The 20,874-nt window shown below is 35.2% G+C and overlaps 1 protein-coding gene across 3 annotated transcripts in view; it reads left to right on the forward strand.

The window, feature by feature from the left end:
* Positions 1 to 9,995: 9,995 nt before the first annotated feature.
* Positions 9,996 to 20,874, forward strand: part of GPRC6A (G protein-coupled receptor class C group 6 member A) — a 28,915-nt gene continuing 18,036 nt past the window's right edge. For 2 of the 3 annotated variants that reach the window (XM_017855454.1, XM_017855455.1), the window contains exons 1-3: positions 9,996 to 10,226; positions 16,165 to 16,468; positions 18,826 to 19,662. In XM_017855454.1, coding sequence (XP_017710943.1) covers positions 10,033 to 10,226; positions 16,165 to 16,468; positions 18,826 to 19,662 — 1,335 coding nt within the window. In that variant the 5' untranslated portion in view covers positions 9,996 to 10,032. The remainder of the gene's footprint in view (positions 10,227 to 16,164; positions 16,469 to 18,825; positions 19,663 to 20,874) is intronic. The other variant, XM_017855457.1, reaches the window with a different exon arrangement.

Here is a 20,874-nt window from a genome sequence, read left to right on the forward strand (position 1 = left end):
AAGCATCAGTCTGAAGGTGACCATTTAACTAACTAACTAACAAACATTTAGTTTATCCCCCACTACTTCACCAAAACTACTCTTGTCAAGGTCATCAATGTCCTTAACATTGCTAAACCCAGTGCTCAATTTTTAGTCCTCATTTGACAATATAGATCAATCCTCAAAACTGTTCTTTACCTCCTGAGTCTTCTCCTACCTCACTGGTCGCTTCTGCTCATTCTTCTGTCTTTTCTATCCTCGACACTGGAGTGTCTCAGGAGTCAGACCTTGGACCTCATCTCTTTAACATCTTCACTAATATTTGATGAGAAGATCTCTTCTAGTTCCATGGCCTTAACACCATATACATGATGATGATTTTTCATATTATATTTCTCATGCAAACATCACTTCTGAATATTGTACTCATATATTCTATTGCCTTGACACCTTTATTTAAATATGAATTATAAATATTTCAAACTGAAAGATCCAATGTTGAAATTCTGGTATTTCTCACTCTAAATTTGCTACTCCTGCATTCTATTCTTCTGAAGTAATTGCAACTTGGTGCTTCCAGTTGCTCAGAATGAAAATTTGTAGTCATCCTTGACTCCTCATTTTATTCTTATATCCCATGTGCATTATGTCAGCAAATCCTGTTGGCTCCGTTTTTTAAAATATATCCAGATTTTGCCTACTTTTCACTTCCTTTACCACTACCAGCCTTATCAGAGCCAACATCATCTTGCCTGAATTATTGCAAGAGTTACCAAGTAGCCTGCAATCTATTCTCAACAGAGATAAAATGATCTTTAAAAATCTAAATCAGAATATATCACTCTGCTAGTCAAAACCTTCCAGTGACTTTCAATTTCAGAGTAAAAAACAAAGTCCTGAAAAAGCCCTTACGATATGGCTGTCAGCTCTCTAATATTTCTCACTCTATGCTCCCCTTGCTCCCTTTACTCCAAATCACCCATCCCTGTGCTATTCTGCTGGGCTCCCTCTTCAGGTTGTTGTACTCACCTCTGCCTGTATCACTTTTACTTCCCACATCCACATGCTTCCCTTCCTGACCTTCTCTAAGTCTTTGCTTACATATCATCTTCTTAACTGACCAACTTGCCTGACTAAAATGTCAACCCTACTCTAGAACTTCCTATGCCCTTCACTGCTTTATTATTTTTCAAAATCTTCTTAAAACCTTCTAAGATGTTACAAAATATATATTTTTGTCATTGCCTGCCTTCCCTATCAGGATGTAAACTTTATGAGTTTTTTCCATGCTATTTCGTTCACTTCTGTTTCTCCAGCACTAAGAACAATGCCTAAAACGTAGTAGACACTCAGTAAGTATTTGATGAATAAATGAATATATCATAGGCATGGTTTAATATGCCTCTTCAACAAGAAAAGAAAGCATCTATAAGCAAATGAAAAGTAACTTTGATCAACTGCTAGGTAATTATCTGAGGCTAATTTAGATAAAGTAAGCAATTCTCACAACAGAATTGCTGATATAAATGATCCAAGTTCTCTCTATACATTCCTAAAGCGTTGAATTGCTACGTAATCAGTTTACCTGTGACTACACCACAAGAAATTTGATAATAGCACAAGTATATCTATGATTAAACCTCATTTATTGTTTCCAACTTGCATTTTCTACTTTACCAATTTAAAGGATTATACACATTTATTTCTACAGTATTTAAGGACAAATTGATGGATTCAGTTAAACAAAACTACTGTTGATTGAAGAATCTAATCAACCAGAATTCTATACAGCAGTCCTAGGTAAATTTATTATCTTTTTAAATTGGTTATCTGTTACACTGTCTTTTCTAATCATAATAGAGAGGGTTTTCTACCTGTTTTGTTGTTGTTGTTGTTGTTGTTTTAAGAGTTCTAGTATCTCGTCCTACAAGTAAGCTTTCGAAGGAAACGCTCGATGATTGCTGGTCAGCTGAAGCAGCTAGATCATCAATAATTCACCAAGCTGGTCTAACCATAGTTGTCTGCATTTGTTTAAGGGATTAAATCTGTTGGTTGCCTAGATTCTCAAGGAAGAAGACCTGATACTGTCTGTCACACAATGTCCTATTTCCCACTCAAAATTGCCAGCCTCATATTTTTCCTTACATTAAGTAGAAATCTATAATAGCATGTACTCCTATTCCTGAACAGTCTCTTACAATCTTTTCACTGATAGCCTATTCCTTATGAAAGAATTTCTGAATCTGTTGTCTAATTACTTTTCATTTGAGTTGGCCTGTTTCTTGCTACTGAACAGAGCCTAAAGTGGCATGTGTAGCACATATAAAAGGTTATTTATCCTTAAAACATAAACATGCCACACTCACAACATGAACTGTGAACCTGATGGATGATGGGATATGTCTGTTGAAAACAAATAACAAGTAAGTAGTGGGAAGTCTTTTGGGCTTACAACCAGGCAGGTGCTGACTATATTGTCTCATTAGGAGAGGAGCACAAAGAATGGATAAATAGGAAAGCAGGTGTTACCGATTCTCCCAAACAAATCCTCATTCTGACATCACAAACTGGAGAAAACCAATGTGAACTTGGAGTTTCTGCTTTTAGCTTCTGAGTGTTCCTCACCAACATTCAGCTTTCAGAGCTGTTCCAGGTATTTCAGGTTTCCTAAAGCTACATCCACCCAGCAAAGAAAAGCAGTCTAAGCTGTAATCACTCATGCCTGTGCTATTTCAATGTACTCGTTCATTCATCTGACAACTAGTATTGAATGTCTACCATTCATAAGTTCTGTTTAAGATGCTGGATATATTTTAGTAAATATGTGCATATAATCTCTGTCCTTATAGAGCTTTAAAATAATGGAGGAGGTAGACAATACACAAAAAACTAACAATGATAGATATTGATAAATGCTGTGAAGAAAATGAGCACGTTTTCTGAGGAAAGTCACATTGAAGCCAAAATCAAACCCAAGAAGGGTGAAAATACTCTGGTACTAACATTTGCAGGATTTATGTGTCCTCAACTTTGAGTCCAACACAGTAATCTGGGTTTCTTGCCAATTTAAGCATTTGTTGTGTGTGGAATGTTCTATCACAGATTGTGGGGATCTAGGGGCACTGTTTGTGATTTCTGAAGAAAGTTTATTTTATATATCCTATATTATTTATTTACTACATAGAAAAGACAGCTAAGTTAGTTGTTGAATTGGACTATGTGTATATACATCAGAAAATTGAAAAGAGATATTCAATCAGCTAATTTTTGTATCAACGGCACTAAAGTAGTAATTTGGCAGATTTATTTTCATTGAATGTATGCTTTAGCTTGATATCAAAATGGTTTTAAGCTTATGCAACTTGCTATACAAAAGACTGAAACCTTTTGGTATTTTTTACTGACTCTACTGAAAATACAGTTGCAATATGAGTGATTCAGTCAGTACCCAAAAAGAAGATGAGGCAATGATTAAACACTAAGCTGAGTAACTGGTAGATACTTTGGGATTTGGGGGGTGGAGGGTTGCTTGTTTTACAATTAGTGCTGAGTTGGATGAAAGAAGTAATTTTTATGACTAGTAGTGTAATATCGGGGCTAAGAAACAGGATGATGGAATACCATGTTGCCATTCTATATGAGACAATGAAAGAGCTGGATAGTATCCTAAAAGATTAGAGCTCTTCTCTGAAGTGGTGGAAACATATACGTGTATATACGTGTATATTAAAATCATATAGTTGACCCTTGGACAATGCAGGGGTTAGAGGTGCTGCACCTTCCCTGTACGAAGCATCCCAGAACTTAACTAGTAATAACCTGTTGTTGACCAGAAGCCTTACCAATAACCTAAGCAATCGATTAACACATATTTCATATGTTATATGTATTATGTGCTATATTCTTACAATAAAATAAATAAAATGTTATTAAGAAAATCATAAGGAAGAAAAAATATATTTCTGTTCATTAAGTGGAAATGAATCATCATAAAGGCCTTCATTCTTGTCACCTTCACTTTGAGTAGGCTGAGAAGAAGGAGGAAAAGGAGAGAGATTGGTCTTACTGTCTCAGGTATAGCAGAAGCAGAAGAAAATTCATGTATCCATGTAGTTCAAACCCATGTTGTCCAAGGGTGAATTGTGTGTGTATATATATGTATATATACATATATATACACACACAATTATATACATATATATACACACACACACATATTTATACATATGTATATATATATATATCTTCAATTTACAACAAAGTATTTTAATAACAATTGATTTTTTGTATGATTGTTAGAAAATAATTATTTGTTGCAGCACTATTTACAATAGCAAAGACATGGAATCAACCCAAATGCCCATCAATGATAGACTGCATAAAGAAAATGTGATACACATACACCACAGAATACTATGTAGCCATAACAAGGAACAAGATAATGTTATTTGTAGAGGCATGGATGGAGCTGGAAGCCGTTATCCTCAGCAAACTAACACAGGAACAGGAAACCAAACACTGCATGTTCTCACTTATAAGTGGGAGCTGAACAATGAGAACACATGGGCACAGAGAGGGGAACTACACACACTGGGGCCTATAGGGCGGATCGGGGGAGGGGAGAGCATCAGGATAAATAGTTAATGTATGCTGGGTTTAATACCTAGGTGATGTGTTGATAGGTGCAGCAAACCACCATGGCACATGTTTACCTATGTAACAAACCTGCATGTCCTGCACATGTATCCTGGAATTTAAAATAAAATTTTAAAAAATAGAAAATAGCTTTGAAAAGTGAACACCTGACTTCTTCCGTACTAATAAAACCTTATAGATTATTACTACTGCTTAACTTCACCAGAAAATTGCCACCTTCACTATTTCATGGTAAGGTAAGCAGGTCTGGTCTTAGGGTAGTGATCTAGCTGAGTTCTACACTTGGATGAATGAGAAGGGATTTGTGGACAATAATACATTGTTAACAATCTTTTCGCTGATGGTATTAAATGGTGTTGTGTATCAGGCACATGAAGTTGTTGGTGGGAGATTAGTGAGGATTATTTGAGTTACAAACAGGTAACAACAAAGGCATGATCATTATCTCAGAAAACATTCCTGTGTTTCCTGGAAAGCAGGCTTCAAATCTGTTCTAATAGATTTGACAGTGTTCTAATAAAACAGACATTGGTTCTTCACATTTCTGGGGCTAAATGTCCCTTTGATAATCTGATGACAGCACTGAATGTTCTCCCCAGAAAAATCTACATATGCATGTTCACTCAAAACTTTTACACAATTTCAAAAGATTCACAGACTCTCATGAAGTCCATCCATAGACCTCCTAGGGTACCCTAAGTAAGATAAAATGCTGTATGTTGCCCATTAAAGAAAATTACCTAATGTTAAAACTACATATTAAATAAGAAATGCTAGGGGGGATTTCAATTACAGACCAGGTACAGCAGGAGAAGAAAATGGAGCAGGATGAAGTAGAATGTTGCAGTGATCAGTGATAGTTCAATATTGAATAGTGCAGTGACGGAATAATAAGCCAGCTGGGCAAGTTCCACAGGGAAGCAGGGCACCTGGTGAGGGAAAGGATATGAGAGAACCAAAATCTGACTTGGTTATTTTATGACCTTGTTAAGGACCAATCTTTCTCTTTTTTACATATTTGAAATTCAGCTAAATGAAATAACTTTCTTAGCTATGCATCCAGTGGGGCCCAGTGGGGATTTAGGCTTTTGCTTATAATTTTACCTCTAGAAGAGGTTTTATTGAACTCTTTATTTAAGGTGCAGTGATATCCCTCTAGCATTCAATACTTATTAAGCAATATGAATTGATATTTTTATTTTCTTGGGTAAATGATAATAGCAATAGACTGTAAAAGTTGCTGATCATATCTAGTGAGAGCTATAGCTTGGATTCATTTTCTGGGGTTCATCTATCTACTATGAGCTCATTGATGATCTGTTAAGATGAGCAAACTGATCAATATATTTGTAATGTAATTAAACGCATACATACGCAAGTAAATAATAACATTATAATAAGTGATGTAATTGCAAGACATTTAAAGAGTCTTCAAACTCATATATGTTTGTTAAACTTTCTGGACAACTAAAGTTGTCCTAATAAAAAAGCCTGCCATTTGAACTATGCGATACACAAAGAAGTATAAAACTTTTATCTCAATCTTCAAAAAGCTTCAATCTAGTTGAAGAGGTAATAGTAAGCACGTGAAAAATTAGAAAATAATGGGAGGATTAAATAAGCTTGTAAGCTAGTAGCACAAGAGATGCCAGTTGAACGTGCCTAATTGTGGGATTCATGGCTCAGGGCTTATGGTTGTGTTTTTAAGGGCAAAATCTCTCCTGTTGTGACTTCTTGATAAGGAATTATCGAGAAAGACAGGCACACCACAAGCCGAAAAAAATGCATTCAAATTTAATGTTGATGAAATAAAACGGAATTGGAAAATTGTGTTTTGAATACCTGCTTGTTTTGGCTAAATATATTTTTGTTCATGCTGCCCTGAAAAACAAAAGGAAACTGAAGCAGTTTGACCATATGGAATGATGGGTCAGAAGTCATTCTTAAATTCTGTTTATTTTCCCCCTAGGCTGTAGATATTGGCATCTACCCTCAAAACATTGGTGTCGGCTTCTTCCCTTCCAGCGGCCACACTCTGACCTGTTCCATCAGGCTGACTCCGTGTGCAGCGGCACAGTCAGCTGCCTGCCTAGCGTGGACTAGAGATCCCCCGTGAGCCCCTGCCATGCTCTACCTCCCTTGACCCCCTCTTGCAGACAACTGAAATTCCATTGTTATAAATGTATTCCTTTAATCTTGAAGACATTTCTGTTTTAAAAATCTTATTGCAGATGCAAATAGCACTGAAAATAATTTTGTAGTGTCATTGTTAAGTTGAAACTCAATGAAGTATGAAAGACAGGTGTGCAATAGAGGAGGGTGAGTGGGAAGCCGGAACAACAGGAGGGAAAGATAAAATGTTAAAATAAAATAAGACGTGTGTCAAACCTCACCCTCTTGAGGTCTTTCTTGAGTGCGAATGTGGTATTCCCTGCCCCTGCTCCCAGAGTATCATTTCCAGCCTGATCCCATCTTCAAACAGCCTTTCATCACTGGGAAGCCATCCCATCTTCAGTGCTACAATCTCACCATTTTAGAATAAAGTATCTTTAATCATTGACGGTATTTTCCTACTAGGCTTGTTCAACCAGGATAATGGTATCTTTATGAAAATTACTTGGGGAGTGATACTTTCTTACTTCCCTCTAAGTTGTTTTAACCAGATAGCCCTCCAGGTAAGGCTAGTTATAAAGAAATATAGACTCTTGAGATCAAAAGGAGCAATAAGCTAGTCCTATCAGTAATTCATATCTCAAAATTTTTTAAGAGGTTTTACCCTCCAGAAATAGTTAGTTAAGATAAAAATCAAAATCTTTTGGAATAGAAGTAGTTATTGCTGTCATTTATAATGATTTTTTAAATAGAAAAAAATATAGTAACTGTACATTCTAAATTATGGCTAAAAGTTCTATTCCCAATAGTGGAAACTACAACAGTGACGATAATGTTTCCAGTGAAATTCTAAAGTAATTAACATATTCTATATCTTCCTTCAAGTTTAACTTAACAATGGATTTGCATTCCAACATGACAACAACCAGCTAGTAGTACTATTATAAAAGTCATTTCTACCATGCATTTAATGCTTGAGAAAAATCTTTGAACAATGATTTAGCCAGCTGTAGAAAGCACTACAAATTTGACTGGGTGCAGTGGCTCGTGCCTGTAATCCCAGCACTCTGGGAGGCCGAAGCGGGTGGATCACCTGAGGTCAGGAGTTCAAGACCAGCCCAGTCAAATAGTGAAACCCTGTCTCTACTAAAAATACAAAAAATCAGCCAGGCATGGTGGAACACGCTTGTAATCCCAGCTACTCGGGAGGGTGAGGCAGGAAAATAGCTTGAACCCAAGAGGTGGAGGTTGCAGTGAGCCGAGATCATGCCATTACACTCCAGCCTGGGCAACAAGAGCGAAACTCCATCTCAAAAAAAAAAGAAAGAAACCTCTACAAATTTAGGAAATGATAACTTTCAGTTTAGTTTTTGGAAGGGAAAGAAGGGAAACGAACTAATTATTCGGTGTGTGCTAGAATACAGGAGCCTTGCAAATCAAACTAGCTTGTCTCACAACATATTTGTTAGAGTACCTCAACTCTTTTATAGATGAGAAAATTATTTTTCAGAGAAGGTAGGTAACTCATTCAGCATCACATAGCTAAGTAGTGGGCAGAGCAACCCAGGTCTATCTGATTCCAACGTTTGCGCCCTTTGTGCCAAGTGATACTTCATTTTACAGCGCAAAAGTCTTTTTAGATGTTTTGTTTTCTTACCTTCGGAGGCTCCTTTAAAGTTCTTCAAACTTAGATTATATTTATTAAAATTTAAAAAGTGCCTTATCTTTTCATTTCATCAGATTACAAAGACCCTAAATATTGTTGAAATTGCAACCTAAAAGACATTATTGGCATAACTTTTGTCACTGATTTTTCAAATAAATGTCATCTGAACAATGCATCTTCAGAATCACTCTGAGTTGCTTAATACTTACTATAATTTTGCTGGGAATTATCTGGATTTCTCATTTTTTGGTTTAGTTTTCCAGGAATCATTTTTGAACTTGTAATTACATAAGACCTTTGAGGTTATCTGAGAAAAATAACTAAATTCATGAAAATATAAATCCATCCGACACCATACAAACACATACACCAATAAGTAATGAGTAAGACGAGTAAAATGTAATTGCTAAATATTTCAAGAGTCTTCAGACTCATGTATGTTTGTTAAACTTTCTGGGCAACTGAAGTTAACTGGTTTTCATTCTAATAGAAAATCCTGCCATTAGCAAAAATGCTAAGACTTAAGAAAACATTTGAAGCTGCATGATGAGCTGTGACTTCTCCACTCCTCAGCTGGCATAACCCTACTGGACCATGGAATCTAAGGCTAATTTAGATAATGAAAAAATGCCACAGTGGCCATTGCACGCTTTCATTTTTTGAAATTTCTTTAAATGTATCTGCTACCCATCAAACAAACTGGATGTATTGGATTTGAAACTGCTTGCCCATGAGATATTCATTTTAATAAAATATTTTAAAAGACTGATTTTATTAAATAAATTTTAAAACTTTGAACTTTTCTTAATGGTGACTATGTCATTGAAGTGTCTCTGTGAAATTCCAAAAGACACCCATTAAATTATGTTAGTTCAGATTCCTAAGTATTTAAGAATATATAGCCTGAAATTAGTCCCAAATTTATTAAAATATAGCACCCACAATAGAGGAAACGGCAATGATCTATGAACAGATCTTTCTTGTTCAAAGCAAAATACTGTATCAGACAAGTTTCATCTTGTTTTTAGTTTTACCCATCTTCACAAAAGCTATGTATTTCTAACACAAAGAAACTGGAAGTGACAAATACCCAAATTTAACTGAATTTCATTTTTTAAATAGAGCTTTTCAGGAAAAAATAAAAGCAGGATTTTTTTTCTAAACACCTGATAAACTATATTGAATTATTTGTGCCTTGAATGTGATATCTTTTTGAAATGCAGAACTGTCTATTTCTAAAGTGGAAAAACATTTCCAAACTGCTGCTTCTTGAAAGTTCTACATTCTGCTTCAAAAGAAATGCCAACGTGACTCAGGGCCCTTGACATATCACTAGAGTGAAAAAGTACCATTACAGTGAGACTTGTGTTTATAATTTTATCAGCTTTCACATCACATGACTGCTATCACATTATCTCTAACACTGGAGTGTTAAAAAGTCTATGTTCTTATTGGTGAAATAACTGTTTTGACTATCATCAAGTATCTGAATACTGAGTGTTTCTGGCCCTTGACACTGTCCTATACCTTATAAGGTGTTTACAGGTGAAATAGGAATCTTGTTGGCACTCCATGCACTTAAGAACTCACATGAACTGAGCAAATGAGATAGAAACATGGCATTATTAATTATACTAATTACCTGCTTTATGATTATTCTTGCTACTTCACAGCCTTGCCAGAACCCTGATGACTTTGTGGCTGCCACTTCTCCGGGACATATCATAATTGGAGGTTTGTTTGCTATTCATGAAAAAATGTTGTCCTCAGAAGACTATCCCAGACGACCACAAATCCAGAAGTGTGTTGGGTGAGTAAAGTCTCAAAAAACACATTTAGATTTCAAGATGCTGTCATGAGACTAGGACATATAAATGTTGACTTGTATTAATATCTAAATTATTTTAAAAAATAAACTCATATATTTTTTAAGTTGCATATGGTTAATCTTGCAATCCTTCTTTAAAAGAGTACTGTAACAGCCCTATATGGATAATGAAACAACCTCCAAGTACAGAGGATATGAATGCTTTTCATTAATATATTTATTTAGATTTTGCCCTATAAAACAATGCCTGAAGTCACTTGAGAAGACTTTGTGGCCTATTTTTCACTACAAGCATACATAGACCACATGTATTTCTATCACAGAAAACATGTATTTTATTTTAAACACAGATCTGTTATTTAATGCTTTGTTTAAAATAGACTGTAGTTGAATTTTTTCTTACTAACATTTTTTTTTCAACACTGCATTCATTTCATTCCAGAAATAGTCTAACTCTTCCCTGATAAATTAAGACCCTCCTCAACTCAAAGTGCTCCTTCCTCCTGGATGAACACTTTGTGTCATGAGAGCTTACCTATGAGAAAGACATTTCACTGGCACAGTATAATGTGGGAAGGTAAAGCTGGGTGGAAGGTGTTCCAAATGGATTTTCCTTAAGGAGAAGAAGGTATTCTAATTCTCATTTCAGTTTTGAGACAAACTAATTTTGTAAACTTAGGTAGATCACTTAAACTCTGAGTTCCGGTTTCACTGTCATGTATATTTTCTCATCTGTAAAACAAAGGCCTGGATAATCTTTAAGGACACTGGCAGCATCAGCTGCTGTTGCTATGGAATGTGCTCTGCATGCCTCCTTCCGACTCTAAAATTATAATTCTGTTTTTATGTTTCTGTGTCTAAGTTTGATCTTGTTTTTTCTCTTTCTTTCTTTATCAATGAAGTATTTCCCAAGCTCTCTAAAAATACTTTTAGATAAAATGTGATCCCCTGTCATACTAAGATTTCTTGGCATTCTCCCTAAAAGTTAGGCACTTTTAGCTATTGTCATTGTAATCATTGATTAGCAGGAATACCAGAGAATAGTAAAAAACATAATAATAATTAATGAAGATTTTCAGAGCACTACTTTGGCACACAAAGAATGGCTGCAGAGTTGAGGCCCTCAATTGCAGGCCAACAATTAAGGATGGAAAACACTGAATAGTTATTTAACCAAATAAGGAAATTTCCTATTTTAAAATATCACTCGGTTGAAAATCTCCTACCTTTTTGTCACTCATCAAGAGAAATGGTACTCACTCAACATTGCACAACTACTTATTAATTGTCTACATTACCTGTACCCTATTATAGGCACTGGCACACCAACATGAATAACACCAAGGAGGTTCCACCTCTAATGGAGTTTACCCGTGGTGGACTCTGAAAATATTATATAATTTAATGTCAGACAACCTATTCGTTTGCCCTTTTTCTCTTCTATGTTTCTCTCCTTTTAATTGATACATATTAGTTTACAAATTTATGAGGTACATGTGGTATTCTGTTATATGCCTAGAATGTGCAATGATCAAGTCAGGCTTTTTGAGGTATCCATCACTTTGAGTACTGTTACTTCTATATATTGGAAACAATTCAAGTCCTCTCTTCTTGCTACGTTGAAATATACAATACATTGTTCTTAACTAGAGTAACTGGGCTGTCAAACGACTGAACTTCTTTCTTTTATCTAACTATATGTTTATACCCATTAACCTACCTCTCTTTATCCCCTCTCCTTCCCGTCTTTATCCACCCACCTTCCCATCCTCTAGTACCTTTATAATGTCAGCTCTCTACCTTTATGATATCAATGTTTTTATCTCCCACATATGAGTGAGAACATATGATATTCGTCTTTCTGTGCCTGAGTTATTTCGCTTAACATAATGGACTCCAGTTTCATCCGTGTTGCTGCAAATGATATGATTTTATTCTTTTTGTGGCTGAGTAGTATTCTGTTGTGTATATATAGCACATTTTCTTTATCTGTTCTTCTATTGATGGACACAAGTTGATTCTATATCTTTGCGATTGCAAATAGTGTTAGTTATGGTAAGCATGTGAGTGTAGGTATCCCTTTAGTATACTGATTTCCTTTTCTTTGGATACCCAATAGTAGGATTACTGGATTACATTTATCATTTTTAGATTTTTGAGAAATATCCATACTGTTTCCCATAGGGGTTGTACTAATTTACATTTTCTCCAACAGTGTAGATGAGTTCTGTCTTCCACATGTCCTTGTCAGCATCTGTTTTTGGTTTTGGTTTTGTTTTTGTTTTGTCTTTTTAGTAATAGCTATTCTAACTGGCATAAGACAATATCTCATTGTGGTTTCAATTTGCATTTCTTTGATGATTAGTGATGCTGAGCATTTTTTATATACCAGTTGGCCATTTATATGTCTTCTTTTGAGAATCATCTGTTCGTGTTCTTTGACCACTTCTTAATGAGATTTTGCTTTCTTATTGTTGAGTTGTTCAATTTCATGTATATTCTGGATATTAGTCTTTTGTTGGATGAACAGTTTGCAAATATCTTCTCCCATTCAGTGGCTGTCTCTTCACTCTTGATGGTTTCCTTTCCTGTACAGAGATTTTTATTTTAACCCTCCTCAGCCTCCCAAAGTGCTGGGATTACAAGGGTGAATGTGGTCGTAAGTTTGTTATATTTTTGCCGATTTTCTGTCTAGATGATCTGCCTAATGCTGAATAGGGTGTTAAAGTTTCCCACAGTTATTGTATTGCAGTTTCTTTCTCTTTAGATCTAGTAATTTTTGCTTTATGAATCTGGGTGCTTCAGTGTTGCTTGCATATAAATTTTAAATTATTTCCTCTTCCTGGATTGATTCCTTATCATTATATAATGACCTTATTTTACTTTGTCTACTATGTTTGGGCTTACAGTGTGTTTTATCTGATATAAATATAGTTACTTCTGCTCAATTTTGGTTTTTGTTCGCATGAGATATCTTTTTCTATCCCTTCACTTTCACTCTATATATGTTTTTATATGTAAAGTGCATTTCTTGTAAGTTGCATATAATTGGATCATGCTTTTTTTTATTTATACAACCAGTCTATATCTCTTTTTTTCTTTTATTTATTTACTTATTTTTATTATACTTTAAGTTCTAGGGTACATGTGCACAACGTGCAGGTTTCATACATAGGTATACATGTGCCATGTTGGTTTACTGCACCCATCAACTCATCATTTACATTAGGTATTTCTCCAAATGCTATCCCTACCCAAGTCCCCCATACCCCTACAGGACAAGTGTATGATATTCCCCACCCAGTGTCCAAGTGATCTCATTGTTCAATTCCCACCTATGAATGAGAACATGCAGCGTTTGGCTTTCTGTCCTTGTGACAGTTTGCTGAGAATGATGGTTTCCAGCTTCATCAGTGTCCCTGAAAAGGACATAAACTCATCCTTTCATGGCCGCATAGTATTCCATGGTGTATATATGCCACATTTTTTTATCCAGTCTATTATTAATGGACATTTGGGTTGGTTCCAAGTCTTTGCTATTGTGAATAGTGCCATGATAAACATACATGTGCATGTGTCTTTATAGTAGCATGATTTATAATCATTTGGGTATATACCCAGTAATGGGATTGATCAAATGGTAATTCTAGTTCTAGATCCTTGAGGAATCGCCACACTGTCTTCCACAATGGTTGAACCAATTTACACTCCCACCAGCAGTGTAAAAGCATTCCTATTTCTCCACATCCTCTCCCACATCAGTTGTTTCCTGACTTTTTAATGATCTCCATTCTAGCTGGTGTGAGATGGTATCTCACTGTGTTTTGATTTGCATTTCTCTGATGGCTAGTGATGATGAGCATTTTTTCATGTGTCTGTTGGCTGCATAAATGTCTTCTTCTGAGAAGTGTCTGTTCATATCCTTTGCCCACTTTTGATGGGGCTGTTTGCTTTTTTCTTGTAAATTTGTTTGAGTTCTTTGTGGATTCTAGATATTAGTCCTTTGTCAGATGGGTAGATTGCAATAATTTTCTCCCATTCTGTAAGTTGCCTGTTCACTGTGATGGTAGTTACTTTTGCCATGCAGAAGCTCTTTAGTTTAATTAGATCCCATTTGTCTATTTTGGCTCTTATTGCCATTGCTTTTGGTGTTTTAGTCATGAAGTCCTTGCCCATGCCTATGTCCTGAATGATATTGCTTAGGTTTTCTTCTAGGGTTTTTATGGTTTTAGGTCTAACATTTAAGTCTTTAACCCATCTTGAATTAATTTTTGTGTAAGGTGTAAGGAAGGGATCCAGTTTCAGCTTTCTACATATGGCTAGCCAGTTTTCCCAGCACCATTTATTAAATAGGGAATCCTTTCCCCATTTCTGGTTTTTGTCAGGTTTGTCAAAAATCAGATGGCTGTAGATGTGTGGTATTATTTCTGAGGGCTCTGTTCTGTTCCATTGGTCTATATATCTGTTTTGGTACCAGTACCATGCTGTTTTGATTACTGTAGCCTTGTAGTATAGTTTGAAGTCAGGTAGCATAAGATGCCTCCAGCTTTGTTCTTTTTGCTTAGGATTGTCTTGGCAATGTGGGCTCTTTTTTGGTTCCATATGAACTTTAAAGTAGTTTTTCCAATTCTGTGAAGAAAGTCATTGGTAGCTTAATGGAGATGGTATTGAATCTATAAATTACCTTGGGCAGTATGGCCATTTTCACGATATTTATTCTTCCTATCCATGAGCATGGAATGTTCCATTTGTTTGTGTCCTCTTTTATTTCATTGAGCAGTGGTTTGTAGTTCTCCTTGAAGAGGTCCTTCACCTCAAGAGGGATATTATTATTCAGGGTTTTGATATTACAGTTTCTTTTTAGTTCATTACATTTTGCTAAATTAAGCTATTTGAATATTACTATTTGTCATTGCAAGCCGTGGTTCACAATGACAAATAGTAATCTTCAAATACTTTAACTTATAAATATATTTTTATTATTACTTACTTTATTATTTTAGGGAGGGGAGAAGAGTATCTGGCCAAGGAGCAACAAGTGCAAAGTTGGAATGTCCAAAGAATAGCAAAAAATTTAATCTGGCTAAATCAGTGAAGCTGAAGGAAACATAGCAAGAGATGCATTTGTAGAGATAGAACCATCTAAACATGGTTCACAATGACAAATAGTAATATTCCAATAGTTTAATTATCAAAACTTAATTAACTAAAAAGAAACTAGAATATCAAACCCCAAACAATAATATCGCCTTTTATTCATTTTTAAAAAGTGTATTGAACCCTTATTATATATTAGACACTATTTGTAATATTTTGTATACAGTGGTGGATGAAATAAACTTAACAGTAAATCAGTAATCAGACAACTCAGTGCTCTGAAATAATCACAGATCAAGATGTATAAAAAATATCCTCTGAATGTGGAAATAGCTATGCCTCAGAACTAAAATAAGGCACTTGATCTAGGAGCAGACTGTTAGGCTTTAACCAAAGCTGTCTAAATGTAATTCTTAAGAGTCTTATTTATCTGGTTTCCAATCCCATGGATTAGAATCAGAAACTAAAAGACAGGCTTATGAGTCTAAAAAGCAAGCATATTGACAGCAGTAAAATGTTGATCTCTAACTACAAAAGGAACAAAATCAAACATATCTTCATATTGCATTGTTCAAAATGATCAAAAAAATCATCAAGAAAAGGTTAAATCCTGTAGCATAGACTCCTTTTAAGAAACTGTGGGTTTTATATTACCCTTTATAAATACTTTCATGAAAATTTGTTTTAAATAAAATTTAGATCCTTTAAGAGATAAGATTCACTCATCCAGAAATTTTTATGAGGAGATGTAGGCAAAATGAGATATGGGCATGTCCATAGAAGAGTTATGTTCTGATTTCAAAAAAAACTTGTTTCCCAACAGCTTTGAAATATCAGTCTTTCTTCAAACTCTTGCCATGATACACAGCATTGAGATGATCAACAATTCAACACTATTATCTGGAGTCAAACTGGGGTATGAAATCTATGACACATGTACAGAAGTCACAGTGGCAATGGCAGCCACTCTGAGGTTTCTTTCTAAATTCAACTGCTCCAAAGAAACTGTGGAGTTTAAGTGTGACTATTCCAGCTACATGCCAAGAGTTAAGGCTGTCATAGGTTCTGGGTATTCAGAAATAACAATGGCTGTCTCCAGGATGTTGAATTTACAGCTCATGCCACAGGTAGGTTTTGTGCTACCTCCATACATTGATTTTGATCACATTTGTTATTATGAAAGGATCAGGGAAACCTGAGGAAACTAGCTAGGGAGTCACTTTTACTTTAACCTTTCTTTCTCTTCAGTTAAAGAAAGGCTGCATACCATTACAGAGAATATAGTGGAAAAGTACTAAAGGAGTAATTACCCCTCACTCTATCAGGTCTAGTTTCTGACTGTTTTCAGCTTGATTTGTATAAGACACAAACATCTTTGGGTCTAAACTGCCTTGTTTCTAAAATAACATCAGTCACATGCTATGAAGAAACTAAAGAGACTCAGGAGTAAGGAGACAGAGAGGTCAAAGGAAGACTTCTTGAGGAAGTGACATTTAGTCTCAAGCTTGAGTGAGGAGTGTGAAGAGAGGATGAGGGAAGGGAGAAAGAGTATCTGAGAAAGTAGCAAGTGCGAAGTTGGAATGCCTGAGGAATAGCAAAAAGACCAATCTGGCGAGATCAGTTGAAGCAAAAGGAAACATAGTAAGAGATGCTTTTGTAGAGATAGGCAAAGCCTGGGTCATGTAGCATCTTGTAAGCCCTGGGACAGTTTGCATGGTTGTTCTGAATATGATGGGAAGGCATTCAGCAAAGACTGTAGAGCTATTGATTTCCCTGGAATGCAAGCCAATAACCAGAAAGTAGCAAAAAGTTCTCTGAAAAAGACAAATCAGATATCAGTGCACTGTGTACTAAGTTCTTGAACATTGCTCAGAGTCAAGTCTCTTTGGCTTTCATTTTGAAATCACACTACTTTGTAACTCTCTATGTCACTGATTTCTAATCTTAAGGAAGAAGAGAAGCCAAAAGTTAGAAAAGAAAAAGGTTTATATTCAGATCATTAAGAAATGACCATCTGATAGAAGTGAGCAGACAGAAAAAATATATATATAACATAATGAATGTGTATAAGAATTCAAAATACATAACTTTTTGGAGGTAGAGTAAATAAATGCATATACATATAAAGACTATTACAGTTCCATTATATTATAGTGACATGGGTAATAAAAAAATGTAATCCAAAATGATTAAACAAAAAGAACTACTTATCAAACACATCAAAGCTAAGGCTTTGGCTTAAAATTTCTAGACTATGTATGATACTAGTTAGGTGATAAGTAAGGAAAGCAGACTTAACAACAACTGGCTAATGCAAAAATGCAATTTCTGTAATAGACAGCAGAAAAGGTAAGGGGACGTTCCATGGGTAACACTAATTTTAAGAAAGTTCAGCTCTTAATGTGGCTGAGCATAGCAACATCAGGTGCTTGGAAGGTCCCTTAGGTTTACTGAAAGTGTGCTCATATCTATTTAATTTTTCTCCTTTAATCTTAGCAAGAATCTTACAACTTTACAGTAAAGAAACATTAAATAACGTTCCCAACTTTATTGGAGTTGGGATTCTAACAGTTTATCTTGTTCCCAAGCCTATTGTCTTTCCACCACACCACATGGCAGCTGCAAGTAGTTAAAAAAAAAAAAAAAAAAAAAGAAGGAAAGAAAGAAAGAAAAAGAAGAAATGCTGAACAAGTGACATGTTGCTATTGCATCTATAGAAGGTAATAATTCACCAAAGCTATGAATCAGGCAAAACTTTGTGTACATTAAGTAGATCTTCCAAAAATGCTGATACTTATTTGACTAGATCAGGAGTCAGAAAACCACAGCCTGTGGACCAAATGTGGCTCTCATGCTCTTGAGCTTCCAAGCTAAAAATAGTTTTTACATTTCTAAAACGTTGTAACAACAAAAAAAGATATGACAGAGACTATACATGACCAAAAAAGCTTAAAATATTTTATATCAGGTTCTTTACAGGAAAATTTTGCAGACCCCTGGACAAGATGATTATTTGACTGATTGACTTTGCCTAGAATAAAATCACCTAAATTATGCATTAGACAAGATTTTGAACACACTGATGTTCCAAACTGCATTTTGCTTATGTGATGAACTGCATTTTTCCTGTATTTACCTCTAAGTATTTGAATAATATCCACTCTTGGCCCCCTGCCAGAGATACAAGATAGACATAGAGGAATATAGAGGTGTAAATGGAAAATGAGATACAGCCTGAATTCTCAGAAGGCCTGTACTAAACACAGTATGAAATAATTAGAAAGTCATGATTCTAAACCATCATCGGGGCTAAGTATCATGATTTAAGCTGTTTATAAAGTAGTAATTCATAGAAGGATGAAAAAGACTAGAGAATTTAAGGAAAGTCATGAAAACTTACAGCAATCAAAGAGAGGAGCACCTACCGTGAACAGTCATGTGGAGTTCATCAACACCATAACTAAAATATTCTGTCTATTTCCAGGTGGGTTATGAATCAACTGCAGAAATCCTGAGTGACAAAATTCGCTTTCCTTCATTTTTACGGACTGTGCCCAGTGACTTCCATCAAATTAAAGCAATGGCTCACCTGATTCAGAAATCTGGTTGGAACTGGATTGGCATCATAACCACAGATGATGACTATGGACGATTGGCTCTTAACACTTTTATAATTCAGGCTGAAGCAAATAATGTGTGCATAGCCTTCAAAGAGGTTCTTCCAGCCTTTCTTTCAGATAATACCATTGAAGTCAGAATCAATCAGATACTGGAGAAAATCATTTTAGAAGCCCAGGTTAATGTCATTGTGGTATTTCTGAGGCAATTCCATGTTTTCGATCTCTTCAATAAAGCCATTGAAATGAATATAAATAAGATGTGGATTGCTAGTGATAATTGGTCAACTGCCACCAAGATTACCACCATTCCTAATGTTAAAAACATTGGCAAAGTTGTGGGGTTTACCTTTAGAAGAGGGAATATATCCTCTTTCCATTCCTTTCTTCAAAATCTGCACTTGCTTCCCAGTGACAGTAACAAACTCTTACATGAATATGCCATTCATTTATCTGCCTGCACATATGTCAAGAACACTGATTTGAGTCAATGCATTTTCAATCATTCTCAAAGGACTTTGGTCTACAAGGCTAACACAGCTATAGAAAGGAACTTCTTCATGAGAAATGACTTCCTCCGGGACTATGCTGAGCCAGGACTCATTCATAGTATTCAACTTGCAGTGTTTGCCCTTGGTTATGCCATTCGGGATCTGTGTCAAGCTCGTGACTGTCAGAAACCCAACGCCTTTCAACCATGGGAGGTACTAACTCACATATCCAAGAAAAACTCTCCTACCATCATTTTCCGCATTTCTTTCCTTGTTTTAATTTGCAAAGATTTATATTCATTGCTCTTAATCCTATTCCTCTTATAAATAGACACTTTCAGTGTTTAAATAACCTGCATTTCTATCATAGTGCCTTACTCTTGAAGATAATAGAGATGTATTTTATCTTCACTTCCTACTCTGACCTACCAAAGTTGTATTCTTTTATTTCCCACGAAAATTATTTTGATGATGCTATTTTCCTTGAGTCATGTAAATTATCACTTTTAAATACTCTTAAAAAAACACAAGAGTTACAGCTGACATGTTTAATAATCCTTTTGTTTTTTACTAAATATGATGGATGAGGAAACTAAAACTAGGAAGTACCAGAAATACAACTGCAGTCTGGGTCTTCTGAATCCACCTTCCTTGCTTTTCACTGTCTTTGGTGGTTTATAATCCCAACATTTATAGTTAAGACTCTCAATCAGGATGGAGGTAGAGTAAATAAATACATATACACATAAGACCATTACAGTCTTTATGTGTATATGTATATATGTAAAGGACTTGGACTCCAGTATTCGTCAAAGGAATGTTGTTAGGTCAGTTATGATATTCCAGGTTTAAAGAAACCAGCAATTGTGTGTAAAAGAACTTTTTCCCTTTCTTCTCTTTGATTAGTTTGGGGAAACTTAAAATTTAACATGGCTTCATTTAGTGAAAAATTTCCATTGTGCTTTCTCAAATGCCCTTGAACAAAGCATTGAAAAGTACATTGCTTCCTTTAATAATGTTTTACTTATTAGAAACAAATTTCTCAATAACGTGTATTCAAAGACAAACTTGTGTGTCCTGAGGCAGAATCATGTTACAAAATACGTATTTTTTAAATTTGTAAGACAAAAGAAGGTAAAAGAAATAAGACAGTTATTCTGATCATACAAGTGGATATCTAGAACAAGTTTTTTCTACTTTTGTCATTTTTTTTACTTTAAACACCCAAAAATGCTGTCTCTGAGGTCTGGTATGACCTGTCAACATTTGGGAGGATCATGCAATGGTGGGAGGGTATTTTAAATTGCTCACTTTTAAACTACTTTTACCTTATAAATACAAAGCCAAAAATCTAATAAAGAGGTAAAACTAGAGATTAGGACCTTTTCTCAAGTGCAAACACTCTTTTAAATATATATATATATA

The sequence above is a fragment of the Rhinopithecus bieti genome, unplaced genomic scaffold, assembly GCF_001698545.2.
Source record: "Rhinopithecus bieti isolate Rb0 unplaced genomic scaffold, ASM169854v2 scaffold_41207, whole genome shotgun sequence".
Taxonomy (NCBI): Eukaryota; Metazoa; Chordata; class Mammalia; order Primates; family Cercopithecidae; genus Rhinopithecus; species Rhinopithecus bieti.